Raw genomic sequence first — 21,389 nt, forward strand, 5'->3', positions numbered from 1 at the left:
ATAAACACTTATTACAAGTGTACCATAATGATTCGGGGTAATACAAAAACACGGTTTGGAAAATGGATTCATGTTTTACATTGTGCATGTATATATTTTTTGTAAATCTTGAACAAAATAAAGGTACGGACAGCAATGTGACTGATAACCCATTAAGGAAAAACCCTTAAATATTGAGAAAAAATTTAACATTATTAGTTGAGCTCTAATATAAAATGTTATATTTACATTTATTTTAGATTTGTTTTTTTAGTAAATTATACTACTTAATATATTATAGTAAATACAATGGCAGTTTCAGAGTGAATCTTAATTTTGAATTGTTCAGTATTGATTGACATTCCTTAATGGTCTATAGGCCATAGGCACGCATAGGCACGCATGGATTCCTCACTAAATGTGGACACGTGTATGTTTTCTGCGCGTGAAACAGGACCTGAAGGAGCCAACCTGTTCATCTACCACCTGCCACAGGAGTTTGGGGACCAGGACATCCTACAGATGTTCATGCCTTTCGGAAATGTGGTGTCTGCCAAAGTCTTTATCGACAAACAGACCAATCTGAGCAAGTGCTTTGGTATGAAGTGACATGCAAACACAGAATTTATCAGCAACAGTTATGCCCTTAAGGCTTATAAGGTGTATTTAATTTTACATTAAACCAGTCATTTGACAATATAATTTGACAATATAAAAGACAATATATATATATATATATATATATATATATATATATATATATATATATATATATATATATATATATATATATATATATATATATATATATATATATACTAAAAAAAAATTATGGTAGTAATGCCATTATATTTATTTATAAAAAATGTTCATGCCAAATAGAAAGTCTCTTTTTTGTTGCATATTTGCAGCTAATCATTTGATTTTATGTACCCTTTCATGAAATACTGTTCTGCATTTTTATGCAGGAGCCTTAAGACCAGGACACACCAAGCCCGACGGTCAGCCATCGGACATCATCGGGCCGTTTCTGAGTTTGGTTTTTTTGGCTTTGTTTGTCCATATTGTTGGCTCTAGTCAGATGCCATCCGGGTTTTTGGGGCCAATTCAGCATGATGAAACAGTCATCATACGTTGGAAAGAGAGAAATCTGATTGGCTGTTCAGTTTAGCGAATAAATCGGTGCACGAAAGTGATAAAGGCGAGCAAAGAAGCCAAGACAGAAGGCTGTTATAATTTTCTTTTCTGTTATAATCTTCTTACCTGACCATTCTAAATCGCAAATATTAAATTAATAGCATGAGCCGACTTGAATAAGCAAAGTGATTTTGTGTTTAAAATGGTAAGCGAGTGTTACTTTGTTTAAGGTTTTTTAAAATGACAAAAATAGATCTGTGCAATAAAAGAAGCCCAATGGCGAGTCAAAAGTTGCCCAAAAATAGCCAAATGAGTTTTTTCTCAATCAGGCAGCCAAATTCTTCTCTGATTTTGTACGCCTGGAGGTGCTGGAGCGCCGAAATCGTACTTACGGGGGTGGAAATTAACCCATGAAACATTATTGACCTTCCAACAACTGTTAAAATTAGGAATTGGCAAAACCGCAGAATTGGCAACACTGCTGCTGATATAGGCATATTTACTTACACACAGGCGCACGTGCTGGTTGACAGTAACCTTTAGTCACTTCAGTGTGTTCAAGCGCAGCTTTTTAGGCGAGATGCAACAAGTCACCTAGAAATCAAGAAGCACACTTGCGGCAGCAAATATAATTTGGCTTGAAAATAACTCTATGTTGGCTTGCAAGCTGGAAAAACCAAACTCAAGTCAGGCCAATCACATTGGCCCTCATTTATCAATCTTGCGTAGAAACCGGTGTATATGTTGGCGTAAGATTATGCTTACACTCCTCTCACCGCCTGATTTATGAAGCTGTGCGCACCTCTGCAATCCAGGTGTACGCAATTCTTGCCCTTGATAAATGCGGCGGCTGAAAACGATCGTCATTAGAATAACACGCCCCTATATATTCAAGTCTCCGCCTCTCCCACGCCCTCATTTTACGTCATGGACAAACAGAAGACGGCAAAGAAGCGAAACTTCTCCGACGTGGAGATCGGGCGCGCTCAATCATCTCACTAGTCCACTAGTCAGGGCACTGATTAGGAAATAAGTCAATGGGCTGACTCCCTGATCAGTGCCCTGACTACTGAACTAGTGAGATGATTGAGACGCGCCCATCGAGACCATCACCAGGGAAGTGAAAAAAAAAACGAAACTGTTTTATTTGGGAGTTTAAAGAGTGGGATTAAAGGCACCTACAAAAACAAAATATGGACCTAAATTACGAGTACTCTTAGGAGGTTGAGAAGCGCACTCCAGCAGTTTAAAGCTGTTTGGATGATAAATTACCATCACAATGCATTATTTTACAGCACGTTTTGAAACAATTAGCATTTAATTTCGTATCACGGCACATGTATTGGGGTGGTGTACAATAGTGATGATGATGTGATGTGGAGTAAGATTCATTCACATTAATAATTACATGACAATTTGTAAGATTCTTATTCTTATTATTATGATTATTATTCTTAATGACGCTTGTTATTTAGAAGAAGAGTGTCGTTTTTATTGATTTTATTACTATTATTATTTAAAAGAAGAATGTAATTTTTATTATTTTGTCAGTCTGAATTATTTTAGTCCCGTGCGCAGCTGCTGAGCCAGGCGCGGGCCTGAAACGTCAGATGAAGCGCACAGGCTCGCGACTGGAGGAATATATGCCTACAAATCAAACGCTTTGGTAAAGTCACACAAATTAAACATTGACGTTCATTTTGCACAAAAATAAACACTGAATGTTGTTGTGGTTTTTAACAGTGGGTCATATAGCATATCTTGTCAGTGCGTTTTGTGGCGTTAGGAATTGCTTTTCTGCGCATTTTCCCACTAACTCAAACGTGCGTACACCACCTCCTGAGCTGGCGTAGGATTTGAGCGTGCCGTACGCCAACGTCCATATTGATAAATCTCAAAGTCACCGTGGGTTTGGGTGTACGCAAGGTGTACGCTGGAAATTTGGTGTACGCACTTTTGATAAATGAGGGCCATTGTGTATAGAGTCGGTGGGCGGGCTTAACATGCTGCTACTTGAAAGCAAAGATGATAGCAAATGGCGGTCTTTCGAATCAGCTTTGACCGCGACTCTGGAAGACTTGGGGTTAAGCTTTTATTTGAAAAAAGAACAGAGAGCGACCCTGAAGTCATTCTTAAGAAGGGAAGATGTGTTCTGAGTTTTTCCGACTGGATACGGCGAACGTTTAATCTATCAACTAGCTCTGCTTCACGTTGCTCTGGTTGTAGCACTATCCAATTGCACACAGAGGGAGTTTGAAAGTCAACCGTTTATCCCGCCCCTCAGATTGTGCCCCGCCAACGGTGTGTTCCCAGACCAAACATCTTGATGTGGGTCAGGCTGGTCAGGATAACCGACGAGAAGCGGCTTGGTGTGTCCTGGGCTTTATACTCCATTCTCAGTGTGAATAGTTTGGGATTTTCCCATTTTTTTCTCAAATGTATGGTCTGTTTCACACTGTAGTTTAGTTGCATTGGAGCAGTTATTTCGCCACCAAACACTTGTGCTGTTAATACATCTTTTTCTCCCTTCCCTCTACCGCAGGTTTCGTCAGTTATGACAATCCTGTGTCCGCGCAGGCCGCCATTCAGGCAATGAACGGGTTTCAGATCGGCATGAAGCGCCTCAAAGTCCAGCTCAAGCGCTCGAAGAACGACAGCAAACCGTACTGATCTTAGCACTAGGGCCTCTCTCATGTTACACTGCTAGGGTAAGTCCCCACTGCTGCCACGGTTACCAAACTGGGACTCCAGGGGGAGGGGGTGCACGAGGGGGGGAGTTTCACCCTTTGACCACCAGAGGGAGCCACTCTCCCATAACCTTCTTTTCAGCTTTCAAAAAAAAAAATTAATAACAGTATTATTTTGTCTCTTTTTTTCCACATGAACGCTTCCATTTCCGCCATTTTTTTGTATGACTTGCGATGGATGAACAGCTATTATTGGTCTTTTTTATTTTTCCTTTGGGTCATGTGTAAACTATTTGAATTTTCTTTTTTAAAGTAAATATTTATACAGTGGCTATTTCATTCTATGATGATAACAACAGCAGAAAGGAACGATGTATAAAGTATTATTTGTTTCTCTTTGTGAACCTGAGGCTTGTAAAGACAAGTAGAGAAGGTTCCGATATGATTAAAGCACCAATATGCACATTAACCTTTGCCCTTTGGCCTCTGGTGTCGGTTCAGGGCTTTGCTGCTCCTTCGAACCCTTGGCCCACTGGCACTAGAGAGGAAAGGGTTAAACCCGCTGTGGCCTCTCTGTAGTCAACGGCAACAACTGCCTAAACAGCTTCCTCAACAAATACTTGCCGTCAAATGTTCAGTGATTTTTCTTTTTCTTTTTTTTTCTTCTTTTTTTGTCAGTAAGTTTTTTTTTTTATTTGTCTTTGTTTTTTTGTTTTTTTTGCTTTATTATTTATTTTTTTTAAGAAAAAAATGAGTCCGACTTTTATGCGTCAGATGATTGTGGTCTTTGTCCAACTGAATTTGTGTAGAGCATTACAAAAGATTTTGATCTGTCGATGGTTAAAAAGATTAAAGCATTCTAGGTTCTATGTGGAGGGGTGGGGAACTGAAAACTTGATGTTTATCGAAAGAAAAAAAAAACTTCAATTGCAGAAAGCCACAGGCCTGTAAATTTTATTTGTAAAAAAATGCAGTTCTATTTTTATACAAAATTTCTACTGCCTCTGAAGTAAAGGACTTTATTTATTATCTTTTAAGTTATTGGGTTTGGAAAGTCGTGCTCGCTCTATCCTGAGCCTCGTCCGGTAGTCTTCTTAAACCGCACAATCCGTGTGAGGAGATCACGTACAAAACCCCTCGTTTTCTTTCTTTCTTTCTTTCTCTCCCTCTCTCTCTCTCACACAATTTCCCACAATCCCATCTGTCACGTCCCCATCATATCTCTGTCTCGGCTCTCTCTTCCTCTTCTCTCTTTGGTCATAAGTAGTGACACTTCATAAGTGAATTCTCTCTTCGTTTCGTTTCATTTCGTACTGTTTGGTTTTTGTTCGTACGCTCCAACAACAACAAAAAAACACAAAACAAAACTGAATAGTTTCTCCCAAACGGCGATCCATCTGCGGTCTCGGATCGGAGATCAGACCAGGATGGATACTTTTGGGTGTGTGTGTGTGTATGGAGGAGATCGAGTGTGTGTTCGTACTCTGTGTGTGAGCGAGTGCCTCATTTACATGTACGTGTTGGCAATCTATTTGAATTTTGTGTATTGTACGATAAAAAAAGAAAACAGTTACAAATGCTAATGTGATGTTGGTGAAACGCTGGTTAATAGCACTGCTACTGTTTGTTTGTTTGTTTGTTTGTTCGTTCGTTTGTTGTACTCATGGTTTAATGATGTTAGTTGTGTGCCGGAGCTGTGTGTGTAACTCTCCTCTCCCGTTTTCTTCCCTAGAACTCATCTCCATGACTCTATGCTCATCGTTTGCCTAGCATGTCTACGTGGCGTACAAAAAAAAAAAAAAAACGTCTCATCGTCCCGTCATTGTTTCTGATGTCTTTCTGAGTTCTCCTGCTCATAATCTGGTCTCCTTTTACTGATCTTTGTACTTTGATCTTAGCCTGATCTTTTTGGAAATTTTTCGCATGTGACCTCATTTTGAGCTTTTTTCCTGTTTTTTGTTTTTTATGTTTAGTTTTGTTTTTGTTTCGATTTAACTGGTGAGGGAGGGAGGGAGCGAGGGAGGGAAGGAAGGAAGGGAGGAAAGACAACAAAAAAAACAGTAATAATAATAATGTGAAAACGCTGCATTCACACTCTAGAGACAGAGTATATTTACTAACATAACCAGAGCATCATTTTAAGAAAACAGAAGAAAAAAAAAAAAACGAAAAAAAAAAATATTACTAATAATTCCTGTGGCAAAACAATTACGAATATTTGCGTTTGACTTTTTTTTTCTCTTTGTTTTTTTATTTGTCAGATTGTATTTTTTTTCTCTCTCTCTTTATGTTTTTTTTTTTTTTTTTCATTCATTTAAAGTAAACTTGAACGTTCAATACAGGGATTGGCGTCGGGACTTACTGTCGGCAACACTCTTATTCTGAGGCCTGCCGTAAGAAACCCACGCTGGTTTCTAAACGAATAGACTACTTCCACGCAGTTTTAATAAAAAAAATAAAAAAAGCTGCCTGATCGATATTAGAATCTCTCAGAGCTTGCTCGTGGTTTTTACATTTTTCAGGCAGTGTAAAGTTTTTTGATAAGGCCATTTTAAGTGGCTTGATTTCTCATTAAAGTCTATATAAAACCACTTTTTTCTAGAGTAGTAAAGGTATTAAGAAAAAAAAACACATACACACACACACACACACACACAAGATTGCCCTGTTTGGGGGGAAATGCTACCTACGTGTCACACCTTTTGCTGAACTGACTTACAGTTAGACAATCCGTGGTTTAAATGCACATGAAATGACCTATATTTTATACTGTTTAAATGTATAGAGGAAAAAAAACAGAGTTTGTGTAACCCGCGGTCCCGTCGGTGCTTTTCGTGGATAAAGTCGTGGTTTCATCAAGTCTAACAGTCTTATTTGTCTCATGTTTTTAAAGAGAAGACTAAAAATCAATTTACTTGAACAATAGACAAAGCCTTTCATAAGTACTATTACTACTACCTTTTTTGTTTGGTTTATTTTTTTCTTCTTTTTTCTTTTTTTGTTTGTTTGTTTAGTTTTTATTTTATTTTATATAGGAGTCCCTCTTTGCTAAATTTCTTGTTGGGTAATTAGCTATATAAAAATTATTAAAAGTTACAGTGTCGGCTTGTGAAGCATCTATGTCATTATATTATTTTATTTCTATTGTGGGAAACAATATTTAGATGTGTTATGTTGTTCAGCAAAAATGTGATTTTTTTTTTCTTATAAAGAAAAAACAAGATGAGTGGAATTTAGTGCCAAATTCTGACGGTACATCCTGCCTACAGCTTCAGTGTTTTACTTGTGAAATTATTTGATAACATGGGTATTTTATTACGTAAGTGTTTTGTATGGAACCCTCATATTTAAAGATATAGATTTAAAAAAGGTTGTTAACTTGCTCTTCTGTGGTCTTGTTGCCTGAAAATGTTCATGTTTTTACTTTTCTTTCTTTGTTTTCTTTATTTGTAAAGATGTAAAAAGTGCCCATGTGTCATAATCACTCTCACAAGCACACACACACACACACACACACACACACACACACACAAACACACACATACACAGGTAAGCACATACGCATGCACGCATACACACACCTGTGCTAAAGGTTGACCTCACAACCCTCTTTTCTCTGACGGTGTGTGTATGTGAGCCCCTGAGATTGAGTCTCAGCAGTTCTCCTTACACACACACACACACACACAAACACACACACATGCAGATTAAGGGTCCACTTACACCACAGTAGGCCCTTTTTACTGTTAGGAGCCAAATTTCACAGGACATATTTATCCGATACATGTTTGTCAGTGTACAATTTATGTGTGATGGGATGAAATATTGACGCATTTATGTGAATTGTGAATCAGGCGTTGAACTTTTGACCATCATGATGTAATACAGGGCCATCGTGTCAGCCTCTTTACACACATAATCATCACACGAAAGCTGATCTGTGTTCCTCTACGTTAAATTCCAAACGTCTCAGTGTAGTCTCGCTTTCTGCTGCCTTTATCAGGACTATTTTACGTTCGTAGAACAACCAAAACTCCGTCCTGATGCCAAAGTAGTTCAACGTGATCCGCAGTGTTCAATAGCGCCTGTAGCACTTTGCTGTAAACGTTTACACATCGTTCAAACGGCCCGTAAAAAAAAATATTGTTTACAAACGTAGTTTACAGGCAGCCCCCTCGAACCAGTTTACTTCACTCTATAGCACTATTTTATACCCAAGCTCTGCCGTTGCCTTAACACGTTGATCAGTATTAATGGGCTGGAGTACATTGCTGCACATTTAAAATGTGTGCCAAGGGTGTGTGTGTGTGTGTGTGTGTGTGTTTGTTTGTGTGACTGTGTACAGGTGTGTGTGTGTGTGATTGGTTGTTCGTTGTCTATTCGTCCACGATATTTCTAATCTTTAGCCAAAACTGCATCAGCAAAAATTTGTGGCAGTTACAAAAACAAAAGAAAAGGAATTCCCGGACATTTTCGTACAAACACAACTCATTTCTGTAAAATCATTCTTACGGGAATTACTATATATGCGTATAAAGAATTCATATAAATTGTTCGTAAACATGTTTAAGTGGACATTTTTGCTCACAAGTAGGCCTACAATATATTTTGTAAATCATTCTTGCGTGAAATGCCTATGAACATTTTTAAAGTGATAGTTCACCCCAAAATGAACATTTTGTCACTGTTTACTCACCCTCAAATTGTGAGTTTCTTCTGTTGAACACAAAATAAGATATTTTAAAGAATGTCGGAAATCAGACTGTTGACGGCACACATTGACTTCTATAGTAGGGAAAAAAATACTATGGAAGTCAATGGGTGCTGACAGCTGTCTGGTTACTGACATTCTTCATCACAAATATCTTATTTTGTGTTCAACAGAAGAAAGAAACTCACAACTTGAAGGTGGGTAAAAGACTGCTGGAAACCAGACTGTTGACGCCACCCATTGACTTTTTTTTCCTACTATGGAAGACAATAGTCAGGTTACTAACATTCTTTAAAATATCTTCTTTTGACTTCAATTATGGCTAAGACCATTGTTGCGCACATGAAAATTAGTTGTTTGTAAAGCTGCGACAATTTATGTATGAATGGTTTAACGAATGATTTCTACAGAAATTTGCTTTGCTTGTGTTTCACCAATGAGGCCCGAAAAATTGGAAATGTGTTTTCCGGTCCTTTAGCTACCCCTTAATGCGTAAGTTTTATATTGGGAAGTCCGAGTCAGTCAGTTTATGAGATATTGCTCCCTTTGCCAAATCGTATAACCACTAGCACAAACACAAAAGCACATGCGCATTAGCACAGCGTTAACACGCAGTATTAAAACTGACGGATTCTTACGCTTACCCAGTACACCCTCCCGTAGAGTTGTTGAAAACTTTATTCGCAAGACCGAGTTCTAAGTGATATATAGGGAGTTATAATTACGCTATTATAATTATGTTTTCGTGGAATACATCTTTGTTTGACCTCATTTGATTCGTTTGACTTGATGTAATATCACTTTATAATGAACCGTGGTTCGGCGTAAGTGTTTTTACCTCAGCTCAGTGCAGAAATGCCGATATTCGGTCATTTCCATCTACTATCGTTTACCACACTTCATTCAACAATCAACTTCACTGACTTCAGACAAACAGGGTAAGCATTTGCGGCCAGCACAATTTCTTTCTCTCTCTCTCTCACACACACACACACACACTCACACACATTTGTTATATGTTTAGTAAAGCACAAACTCACAGGGTTCTCGCTGAGACTCTCCACTCAGGGGTTTTACGCACCACACGCATCTGAAATCTGTTTGTTGTTTCTTTTTTTTCTTTCTTTCTCTTAAGTGCTATTTAACAAGTGTATTTTAAAGAAAAAAAGATGTGTAGTTTCTTTGCATTTTGGCTTACGTCAAGTTTTTTGGAAATGTATGTGTTTATCTAATGTGCCGTAACAAAAGCTTGTCGTCTGTAGATTAATATCATTTCGTTTGATTCTAAAAAGATTTAAATAGTTTTAAGTATTGTCTTGAGAAAAGCCAAAGTCAATGCATTTCAGTGGATTATGTAAGCGTGATACATGTTTGTTTGACAACACTTTGAAAATCTGTCATTGGATGGGAATTTAAAAAGTACAAAAAAAAGCAGGCTTTCCTATTTCTATCACTGATTGTACTTATGCCTTTTGTACCAGTGGAACTTTTTATACTGGCAATTAAAGGAAAAAAAAAAAAACTATCCGACAGGCTGCGCGGCCCCAGCCAGGGGCCGACAGCGACTGGTTCCCGAGTTTGATTTCTAGTTGGCGTCCAGAACGTTAGGTTTTGATATAAAGATTTTTTAGGAGAACTTTGGCTTGGTATCTTTAGCCTCCTCTTCTTTATTCTTCACATCGATATTTGCTTTCATGTTTTCTTTGGTTCAATTCCTTTTTCGGAAAGAGGGTCGGGGAGTTTTCCTTTTGGCTTATAAATACGTAACGCGGTTTGTCTTTACAAAGAGTCTTTACAACAGCGGTAAGTTTCATTTAGTTAAGTATTGTGCAGTCACCATGATAAAGACGATTAGACGATTTAGAAGTATTTAGTCACCTTCAGTGGATAAATGTATTAGTTTGACAAACAAGATAAAAGTAATTTGAGGACTTTGCTTTTAGCTGTTTAGATTTTTCTGGTTTCTCTGTCTTTGCTGTTAACCTAACTGTGTAGCTGGAACAGTCAGACTTATTTTTGTAAATGTATGTTCTTGTGTGATGCAGTTTTTTGCCTCTGTCTCCGATATTAAACCATTTTTCCTAATACTCGTCTCTTTCTCTGTGGCGTGGTGTTCCAGTACCTGTCCAATGTTGTACAACTGTTCACGCAACCCTCCGGTGTTTCACGTCTCTTTTCTATCTCCCTTCTCACTTTTTTTTATGTACCGCTTGTTTCCTGAATATTTGGTTTTGTTTTTTCCTTTATTTACATTGCGATTAATTTCAGTCTCATCACCAAACATGGTAAATATACATACAGATTTATATATGTATATTTCTGTGCAGCCCAACTTGCTGTAACAGTAGATGGACAGCCGTTCTGTGCTCTATTTATTAAATGGCCCCGGCCTTTTGGTTTTGTAATGTTTGACCTCAAAAGCGAAGAACTACAAATGTTAAATTTGTACAAATTGATCCCTTTTTCTCCCACTATATCTGATTCAAAATGTAATATAAAAACTCAACAATGGGGTTGAGGATTTCGTGCTTGCATAAAACTGAAAGTGTTGACTAAGATTTGTCACACTGTTCTGTACTGTACCGCTGCTCTGGGCGAGGCCCCCGTCTGTCCTTCTGTCTGTGTCCCTATCCACTATGTGCTGTCCATGTGTCCACTGCATCCCTACAGAGATACCAGAGATTCCCAAATCAATTAACAACCATTATAAAGCGAGTCAAATGATACTTAAGTGTTGCAGTGTTTTGGAAATGCCAGTTAGAGCAGGTGCCAGGAATTCGGTGCTTGATTTTGTTTTGCGTAATTATACAGAGAGAGGGGTAATGCACTCAACAATAAATATTGTCGTCATTTACTCACCCTCAAGTCACATGGAAATGCATATGATTTTGCTTTCTTCAGTGGAACACAAAAGGAGATGTTTTGTAGAAGGCACACTTTTCCGTACAGTGAACCCGGATGGGGACTTCGACAGTCAGGCTCCAATTGGGACAAAAAAACACCAGAGAAGTAGTCCACTCTACTTGTGTGCTATATTTCACATCTTCTGAAACCATATGACTGCTTTTGAGTGAGGTGCAGCACTGATGACAAAATTAAAATCTTGGGGTGCACTGTCCCTTTAATTCTGAGATTCCGCTGAAAACTGCACATCTGTGGAGGAATAAGGCTCTTGGCGCTTGAGTTGAAGAAATAAAGGTTTCTTTTGCAGTAATATTTTACCTCAAAGACACACATCTAAGGACAAACTTTTTTTGTACCTTACCTGAAGTACAAAGTAGTAAAAGTATGTCACAAGTTATCTTTAAAAGATCCATGTTGCGTTTTCATGTATGACGCTGTCAAAATACGTTAGGCTAACGTTACATCAGAATCACTTCAGAAAAAAAGCTGAGTCCGTGTCATGGTGTGTGAACTGAATTTAGAACTATAAAAATCTGAAAACTTTATCAAAGACGACTGCTGCTGGAACACAGATGCATCACATCAGACAGGTACAAAAATAAGTTTATTCTGGCTCTCGAGCTAGAGGAAGATGGTGGAGGGGAAAAAACTGGATCCGACCACGAACATATGGCTACAGGTAAGACTAACCAAACCCGAGGGATACATCTTACGGTATCTTAAATCTACCTCGGGTCTGTAGTTAAGATAAAATCAAATGTGCTAGTAACAAGAGAAAGACCATGCGGAATATGAAATACACGTGTATTTCCTTGAATTGTGTAACCTACATTTATTTAACACTGTGTTAGGCTACTGGTCAAACTACTGCCATAGTGAAAAAACAATAAATATAACAATACATGAATGGCAGAAATGAATGACTTACTTGTATGCTGGAATGTGAATTGGGGAGGGGGGGGGGTGTAATTTAAGGTGTTTACCTCATAAATATTTGATTAGGCCTACACCACAAGTAACTAAAACATTGGTGAGGTAATAGTTTTTTTTAGTTTATATTGTTGTGTGCAACACAAAAAGACTACACGCAACGAACTAGATAGACTACTATATAATTGTATCATAATGGCAGATGTAAATAAAAACATTCTAATACACGGTTTTTGTTGGCCTCTAGTGGTCATCTTCTGCAACTGCATTAATCCCACCAGAATCGGAAAAGAGCTTTATTGTGCTGCACACACATTTTTTCCCCTTGTAGGCTACTGAAGCTTCCAGTGAATACACAAATACAAAGAAGAAACAGTAATGCAAAATAAGAATTAAAATATAAAAGTTAGATTTAGTCATAATACACTGCGCATTTGATTATTAACATATTGACAGTAGACTAATATGAATAAATATGTGTCACTTGTATAAGATTGATATTGAAGGTCGATTCTTCGTGTATAAAAACAAGTTTTGTAGGCTATTGTGACAACGTGCCACTGTGTTCGTTTACGTGTGTGTGTGTGTGTGTGTGTGTGTGTGTGTGTGTCATATCAATATAAACATTTACTAAAAGGCAGTTCACTCCAAGAACGATAAATCTAAAGATAACTAAGATAGCGTCCACACCAGTCCACATCGTTTAGCTCATTCTAAGCACGCGCTTGTCTGCCACTTTGAGTTCGTTCGTTACAGCTGGATGGATTCTGATTGGCTGTCAATGTTTTTTGTTTGTGAATGGGAATGTGTGTGAACTTATAGGCTACACATTAGCCTACATGGCAGGCATTAACATTGAATCACAGCCTTCTTCAACTGCTTTAGTGATGTCATGAAAATTGTGTCAAATTTAAAGTAACTGCTTTATATAATACATGAACAAAAGCAGCAATGCAAAGTCAACAAACTTGTCAAACAAGAAGACATTTTAAGAAGACAAAAGGCTTTTCACGGCTGGATTTGTCTGAACTACGGTAAGTACACGCTACACAAATGGTCCGTGAAATTTTTACTTGCCTAAATTATTGATTTTTCATTATTTATATAACAATGCTAATACAGTAGGCTATGATTTCATAAGTGTGTAGGCGACTGTTAGCACTGTGTGTTACGCTACGTAGACCTACGTGCTAGCATTAACAGTAAATTATGCATAATTACAAACAACTAAACCTAACCTTATATTTTGTAATATTACTCACAAAATTACTAAGTAGTACGTATTTGTGTAGTTACACTGTAACATTTGTTCAAACAGTTGAAATAAGCGTTGTAGTTACATATTTTGGCCACCAGATGGACTCGTTACTTTTTAAATGGTTTTAAGCAAGAAGCTCATCATCATGACACTTACGAGACTACTAACACACCAAGAAATGACAGCATTACGTTATAAATAATAATCATCCCTTCCTAACAGCCAATGTTATATACCGTCACATAAGTGGTTTTGTTTTCATATAGCATACTTATCACTAATACTATTTAATCATATTTTTAAATGTAAGTAATAATCATGTTACATTATAACTGTCGAAGTAATGTGCACTGAACTTCGCTGGCCAGCTTCGATATGTTATAGTAAAATAATGTATATGCACAGAAGGGGTAAACATCACAGTCATCCCACTTGACTCAAGACAGGAATGCAAGTGCATGATTGTTGCATTGTGATGGTGATGTGGGCAGTGTTTGTCGGGTGCGCGCGAGCACCTGAGCTGCTGCTGCAGGGGTTTCCATAGCGAGCGCACTCACTCACTCACTTCAGCGGGAACACCGCGGACTTCCTGATGCCGGACAATGCGTGTATTCCGCTCGCATTTACACCATAGACTCGGGTAAAGGGATGTAAGCGGAGCGCGGACGCGAGCTACCAAGGTAAACGTGTATTATTGATCAATTGTGAGCGGGAGATAATGATCAGGGTGAAGTTATGGGTGTTTGCTGTGCTAAAGTAGTAGCGCTAGCGGGGCAGTTTGAGCCCCTCAGAGTCAAACTGGCTGTGGGGAGGAGTTTAAACCCGGGAGATGGGGCGATATGCTTGATTGTACATGTTTATTAACTCTAACAGAGAGAAATACTGCTTTATTTACCATAAAGTTGTTTATAATTGTATTCAATGAGGCCTAGCGAGCCAAACGCTCGGACGGCCTCCAGCAGCAGGATTGATGTTGATGGGCTGTTCATAAACACAAATAACGCGCGATGATTGGCTGAGAACACATATGCCGAGTGGTGATTGGACGAGAGTGCTGTCGTTTACGAGGTGTCCCGAACGCCTTTAAATGTTTTGGCACATAAATTATTTTGTGGACAAGCAAGATTTTCACGACTTTATTGTATAGCATTTTAAATGCACACAACAAATACATTTCGGTTTAAAATCACTATTTAGCCAAAAATGTGGTATTGTAGGAAGTCATTAATATAGGTTAGTCGGTTTCCTGAGATTGTCATTTACCAAAAGTAAAATTTTTGTTTGTTATTTACCAAAGTAGTAACACACTATTATTTAAAATACTTTGGTGTGTAATGTTATTTTTAGGTGTATTTTATACACATCTGTTTGATGATCATAACTGATATATTTTGCCAGTGTAGTTTAAATACTGTAAATCAGTGCAGATCCTATTTAAGGCGTTTAGGTGTGTGTGTGTGTGTGTGTGTGTGTGTGTGTGTGTGTGTGTGTGTGTGTGTGTGTGTGTGTGTGTGTGTGTGTGTGTGTGTGCGTGCGTGCGTATGCGATTGTGTGTGTGTATGTGTGTGTGTGTATTTTAATGCTCTCATGTCTCACATTCTGCTGAGCTGTGTTTTACATGTGGATGTGCTGACCACACACGTCATATATTATATAGAGCAGAGCCCTTTTCAACATCACTTAAACAGAGACTTGTGTGTGAGCCAGAGCAAAGGACGTCCAGTGCACGTGTGAAATCGGCTAGATTCACCCATTTAAAAAGTATCATAACATAAAAGGCATTGGGGAAAAAAGTCAGTTAAATTAAGAAAATCAAACTATATACATTCACGTCTAAGCTTAAAACGATCGATATGGTTCTAATAAGTACTTACAATTGATGACATAGAATGTATTAGATAATGTACTTTATTGATCTCATGAGAGATATTGCATTAGCAAGCAGACACAGTCAACACTGTAGGTTACAGTACAGCATTCATCTTCATAGATATTGATAATATTTTATGTATGGACAATATACTTGTCTGTTGTGTTGTCCATATTTTTAGTGAATCAGATCATTAACTGTTAAACTGCTGAATACATGTGTAACTCAGCATAAAAAATAAAATAAAAAATAAACAAGTTCCATATATTAACTACTTCCAATATGGATGTTATAATTAGGCTACAAAATGCAATATTGACCTGATATAGTAATATCGGTCACACTTTACTAGATTAGTTAACTATTAACTATGCCTCAATAAACTCATAATTACTGTAATAGTTAGTAAGGTAGCTGTTAAATTTAGGTATTATGTAGGATTAAGGGATGTGGAATATGGTAATGCAGAATAATGCATTATTATTTTCTTAATAAGTACTAATATCATACCATGCATGCTAATAAGCAACTAGTTAATAGATAGAATTTGATCCTAAGCTAAAGTTTTACCGTCATTTTGTTATTGCTATGTTTTCATGTAAATGGGTATTGATTTGAAAAATAATCTCTTTTCTAAAATTGTCATAAACTAATAAAATAAATTTATGCAAACTCAAAATCTCTGGAGTAAACTTGTAAGGTATCATTTAAGCCCTTTGTTTCATTAATTAGACGCTTCTCCAACTGAATAATTCATCTCATTAAAAACAAAAAACAAAACAACAACAGTAAAGTCTGTTTGATATTTTTTTTCCTGGAAACCAATACAACAATAACCTGAAGGAAGAAAAATATGGGGCCAACTGTTTGGCTAGTCATGTTCTTCAATATATCTTCTTTTGTGTTCAGCAGAAGAAAGACATTCACTATCCCTTTAAAGCATTGTCCCAGTAAAAAAAATATAATGATGAAGGTTTGTAACAAGACTAAAATATAATGGCTATGTGCGATTACATTCATAAAAAAGAAGACTGAGATCAAAACAGCCTGAAAACCTCACAACAGCTTTCCGGATTGCCTTTATTGAGTTTCTAACTGCTGTGAATGAAATAAGAAGCAATCCAGTAGTTGAAACACACAGATGTTTGATGGATGACTTCAGCTGGAGGGGTAGTGGGGAGCTGATGAGGAACTCAACTGGTTTAACCCACAGATAAGGATAGATCACTTCCTGTGTGTGTGGGAGAGGATGTACCATGGCAACAAAATGGAGCAAAGCGTTCATAGCTGGCACAGTAGACAGTTCTTTAGCGGGCACTGGTGAAGGAAGTCGTTATTACTTTCGTGAAACACTTCCCCAGACACACAGACTTATTGTCATCTTGTTGCTTGCCATTTGGGCAATATTTGGGCAATAGTGTTATATATAAAAAAATATATAATAATAATAAAAAAAAAAAAAACATTAGGCATAACATTATGATCACCTTCCTAATTGTGTTGGTCCCCCTTTTGCTGCCAAAACAGCCCTGACCCGTCAAGGCATGGATTCCATTAGACCCCTGAAGGTGTGCTGTCGTATCTGGCACCAAGATGTTAGCAGCATATCCTTTAAGTCCTATAAGTTGTGAGGTGGGGCCTCCATGAATTGGTTTGTTCAGCACATCCCACAGATGCTCGATTGTGATTGAGAAGTCAACACCTCAAACTCCTCAAACCAATAATCAGGGTTATTCACTTCTTAATATATATCATCTTTTTTGTATATTTTTATTTATTTATTTGCAATTACTTAACAATATTTTGTTGTTGTTGTTGGTTGTTTTCTTTTGTTTTTCTTTATTTTTGTTTTATTTTCACTCAGACAATAGTTATTCAGAGTTAGACCAAAACACTATTATAGCTGGTATTCAAATTCAAATTCACCTGTAACATTTAAAACAATTAATTTTAGTTTTAATTGATTTTAAGTTAATTTAGTCTAAATAGTTTAGTGCTAATATGAGCCATTCATCAGTTATATCATCAGCCACAATAACATAAAGATAGCTATTATATTGTATCAGCCATATTGTGCATCACTTATTTGAGTACAATACAAATTGTTAAATGTTTCATAATTTACTTAATGTGTTTAATGAAATATTTTGAACTGATTATTACAATGGATGGTTTGAAAGAACTGATTTGTGAATTGATGTCAACTTATAATTTATGCAGTTGACCAATGACGTTAAACAGTGTGAGAAGTAAATCCAAATTGATTGGCTCTTTGCGGTTTGCTATTCCTGTGTGATGTCATGCGAGCAGTGTTGGGATTGTTACTTTTAAAAGTAATGCGTTAGACTTGGAAGTTGGAATATTGTTACTTTACTCCCTATAAAAGTAAGTATTACTTACTGTAGTTAGTTAGGCTACTTTTTATGGAAAGCAATGTTACGTTACTTTTGAGTTGAGTTAGGCTTGTGTATTTGTTTTTTACTAACATAAAGGTGTAGTTGTTTTGGCAAATATAAAGGCCCTTTCACACCAAAAGAGAAATTAATAACAAATGAATAAGCCAATTTCACATTTAGTCTAGAACTACAGTAACCATCATGTTCACACAGCGCACGCAATGCTTCTGCACTTACTCCCGATTTCTCTCAACACGGGGACAGAAGTGATGTCAGTCTATAAATGGAAAAACAAAGTAACTTGCATTATTTTTTTGACTACTCGCACGAAATATGGACAAGTTTTGGTGATGCAATATATTGGCCATTGTGTTTACATGCATGTTTGTTTACATAAAAATTAAGTAAAAAATATTTTAGCCTATCTGCCTCTGTCATGTCAACTGCTCTCTGAATCTCTTAAATCAATGCCATTGATCTCTATAAAGTGAAACATCAGCTTCAAGGTTATGACATCATTTATAAACATCAGCTTCCAGGTGATGTGTTGATCATCAGTTGAGCCTTGTGAAATGGCACTCAATGTTAAATTAATATTAATGCCCTGTTTATTTCATAAATTAATCAGCGTGTTTAAGCATATTATGATGGGTTTATTGATGACTCACTTATAAAGTCCCTTGCCATGACTTACTGTTGTGTAACCGCACTGACTGAGAGCCTGTCTAGCGCGCACAGAGACGTGCCAGTGCTGGTGAAATATAAGCACTTGCGGAAAGCCTCTTGTCCAGTCAGAATCGAGAACTAATAAAGCTTATTTGTATAGCAAATAATAATTAAATATGGTGATAGTATTGCATATCGCGATTATTGAGCCACTTAAAATCCCCTAGAGGGAAATTCCTTTACCGCGACAACCGTAAACTCGGATATTATGTTGTAAGTTTAAAAGTAAATTGCTTTTCTTTACTTGTAACTACTAGTTACTTGAAAAAAAGTAACTTGTAATGCGTTACCCCCACCACTGCATGATCGTGTCATTAAATGTGTCATCTGGGAAGAGATGTCACTGCAAGACAGAGGTGAAGATATTTTTTGAATAAAGATTATGAGGGCACATGAAAAAGTGATGCGCAGGAGTTAATCATTTATAGTATGGTGACTTTGATTACATGTTTTGATTGAACTAATGATTATAACAAGTAACAAACTCAACTAAACGTCTACTTACTTATTACTTACTTATTATACTATCTAAACTTATTCAAGTTATGACTCCAGGAGTGGGCACAAAATCTCTACTGGCATGATTTTTAGGAAATGTAATAGACAACTAAAAATTGCATTTAAATAATTTCTCAACAAAGTAAAACAGACTATATATATATATATATATATATATATATATATATATATATATATAGCTCAAAGCTGCTGATTAACTGCAAAAAAATGAGGCCCACTTGCATGTAAACACACAATGCTAAAGGTCTCTACATTCCTGAGCTCCTGCCCTGGCACTGAGGGGCAGCCGGTGCTGATACTGATGCCCACTGGCAAGAGAGAACTGGTCTGGCTCGAAACGAGACGTTCATCCCACACACAAACACGCACACACATTCAGATGTTAAACCGAGTGCCTGGGTGGTGCGGCTTTGTTGAGTGTACTAGTTTAAGTTCACTCTCCTATGGTTGTTCCTCTTTGTGCCATGCCATTGACAGTCCAGATCATGTGAACATATGGCCACAGTAATCCCAGCGTTAAGACCAGATTTTCCAGAGTTCCCCCTCTCTCTCTCTCTCTCTCTCGCTCACCTGGCTGCTGTCTTCCATCTGATCTGAAAGGGATAGTTCACCCAAATATGAATGTTCTGTCATCATTTACTCAGTGTAAAATTGTTCCATCCAAACCCATGTGACTTTATTTTTTCCATGAAATGCAAAATATGTTTTGAATACTGTTCATGCTTTTGCATACAATGAAAACAGATAGTAACCTGTTGGGGCTATAAGGGATACAGCCACAGCCAGATTGTCCTGGGGCTTACTGGGCATGCTCACATCAATATTGTGTCATGATTGTCACACTGAACAACAATGAATTACTGTATATGCATTATTGTAAGGGTAGGTTTTGGTTTGGGGTAGGTATAGGCATTAATAAAACACAATAATAGCAAATTTAATTTCTTGTTATTTTATGGTGCGGTTTTGCGTCACTTCCGACCGTAGCTGTATCCCTTCTAGCCACAACACCTAATCGGTCAAGCTAAATGAAGGAAAAAATGAACATAAAAGTTTGTATGACTTTGTTTGTATGCAGTATTAAAAATCTGAGCTTTATATAAAAAATGTATAAATGCATGAACATTTCTTAGAAATTGTAGTAGTGCTGGTTCCATATGGTTTAAAAAAGTATTTTCATTACTTGATTTAAAATTAACTGAAATAAAAATGAAATATTAAAAATCTTTAATAAAGTCGTATTTTTTGTTATTTTTGGACCAAAATGTATTGGCGACGCTTCAAAGGAGTCTAACTAACCAACTGATGTCACATATGGACTACTTTGATGATGTTTTCATTACCTTCTTGACTAAATCTAAAATATCTTAAACTGTGTTCCGAGGATGAACAGAGGTCTTAAAGGGCCACTGAAATCAAAATGTAAGTTTTTTAGCTTTTAGTATGACTGTGTTAGCCTTAAAGTTATGAATAAGCTGGTATGTTCCAAAACTATGACAAAATTTGCATTTAGGAAATACAAGCATTCAAAATTTACAGTCTCCCACTTCCTGTAAAACGAATCTCAGATTTTGGTGACATCATCGCAGACTTCACTTTCTCGTCAAATCTTCTGTCAAAATCAAAATGCTCTCTAGAATCTAAAGCCCGCCCCCTATACTGCTGAAGCTGTGGCTGAAATCGGTCAGTTGATAACACACATTTACTAATTTCTACATGGTGAAAGGCACATAGCACACTATATATGCAATAGGAAACGATTCAGTGTATATGCTTTCATTTGTGGCGAATGAAGTCTGTTTTCACGTTAGTTTCACGCACCGCAGCAGCGCACACACCCCAACGGCTCTGGTCTAAATTTAGACTATAGACACGAGAGCGCAGCGCGAATCATATGCGCGAGTCCGCGCTGACAACAAACATATCGGACCCATATGAATTCTGCACAGAATGCTGCGTTTCAAACAACGCGATATGGAGGAGATTATGATGATAAACTGTGTTAGAGGAAACTGGCTTTACCAAACAGAGAAAGGTCCGCTCTTGCGCTCTAGTCAAACTGTATATTAACGAAACGCTATTGGCTGTTTCAAAAAAGGGGAGGAGCTGCTAACAGCTGGAGCCGTTTCAGGGGAAATTACGTCAACACATTGAATAATGCGGCGCGTTCCAATGCACTTCAGTTGGCCTTTAAGGGTGTGGAACGACATTAGGGTGAGTCATTAATGAAAGAAATTTCATTTTTGGGTGAACTAACCCTTTAAAGGGAAAT

At 37.3% G+C, this 21,389-nt stretch overlaps 2 protein-coding genes across 29 annotated transcripts in view; both read left to right on the forward strand.

Moving 5' to 3' along the window:
* The window catches only part of celf2 (cugbp, Elav-like family member 2), a 185,533-nt gene extending 174,934 nt beyond the window's left edge, over nucleotides 1-10,599 (forward strand). For 26 of the 28 annotated variants that reach the window (XM_067427595.1, XM_067427587.1, XM_067427593.1 and 23 more), the window contains 2 exons: nucleotides 434-577; nucleotides 3,659-10,599. In XM_067427595.1, coding sequence (XP_067283696.1) covers nucleotides 434-577; nucleotides 3,659-3,786 — 272 coding nt within the window. In that variant the 3' untranslated portion in view covers nucleotides 3,787-10,599. The remainder of the gene's footprint in view (nucleotides 1-433; nucleotides 578-3,658) is intronic. The other 2 variants (XM_067427590.1, XM_067427588.1) reach the window with 2 other exon arrangements.
* A 3,476-nt stretch (nucleotides 10,600-14,075) lies between these two features.
* Nucleotides 14,076-21,389, forward strand: part of usp6nl (USP6 N-terminal like) — a 76,978-nt gene continuing 69,664 nt past the window's right edge. Inside the window, exon 1 of the mRNA XM_067428370.1 lies at nucleotides 14,076-14,286. The gene's annotated coding sequence lies outside the window, so the exon portion shown is untranslated. The remainder of the gene's footprint in view (nucleotides 14,287-21,389) is intronic.

This window comes from Pseudorasbora parva, chromosome 20 (genome assembly GCF_024679245.1).
Source record: "Pseudorasbora parva isolate DD20220531a chromosome 20, ASM2467924v1, whole genome shotgun sequence".
Lineage (NCBI taxonomy): Eukaryota > Metazoa > Chordata > Actinopteri > Cypriniformes > Gobionidae > Pseudorasbora > Pseudorasbora parva.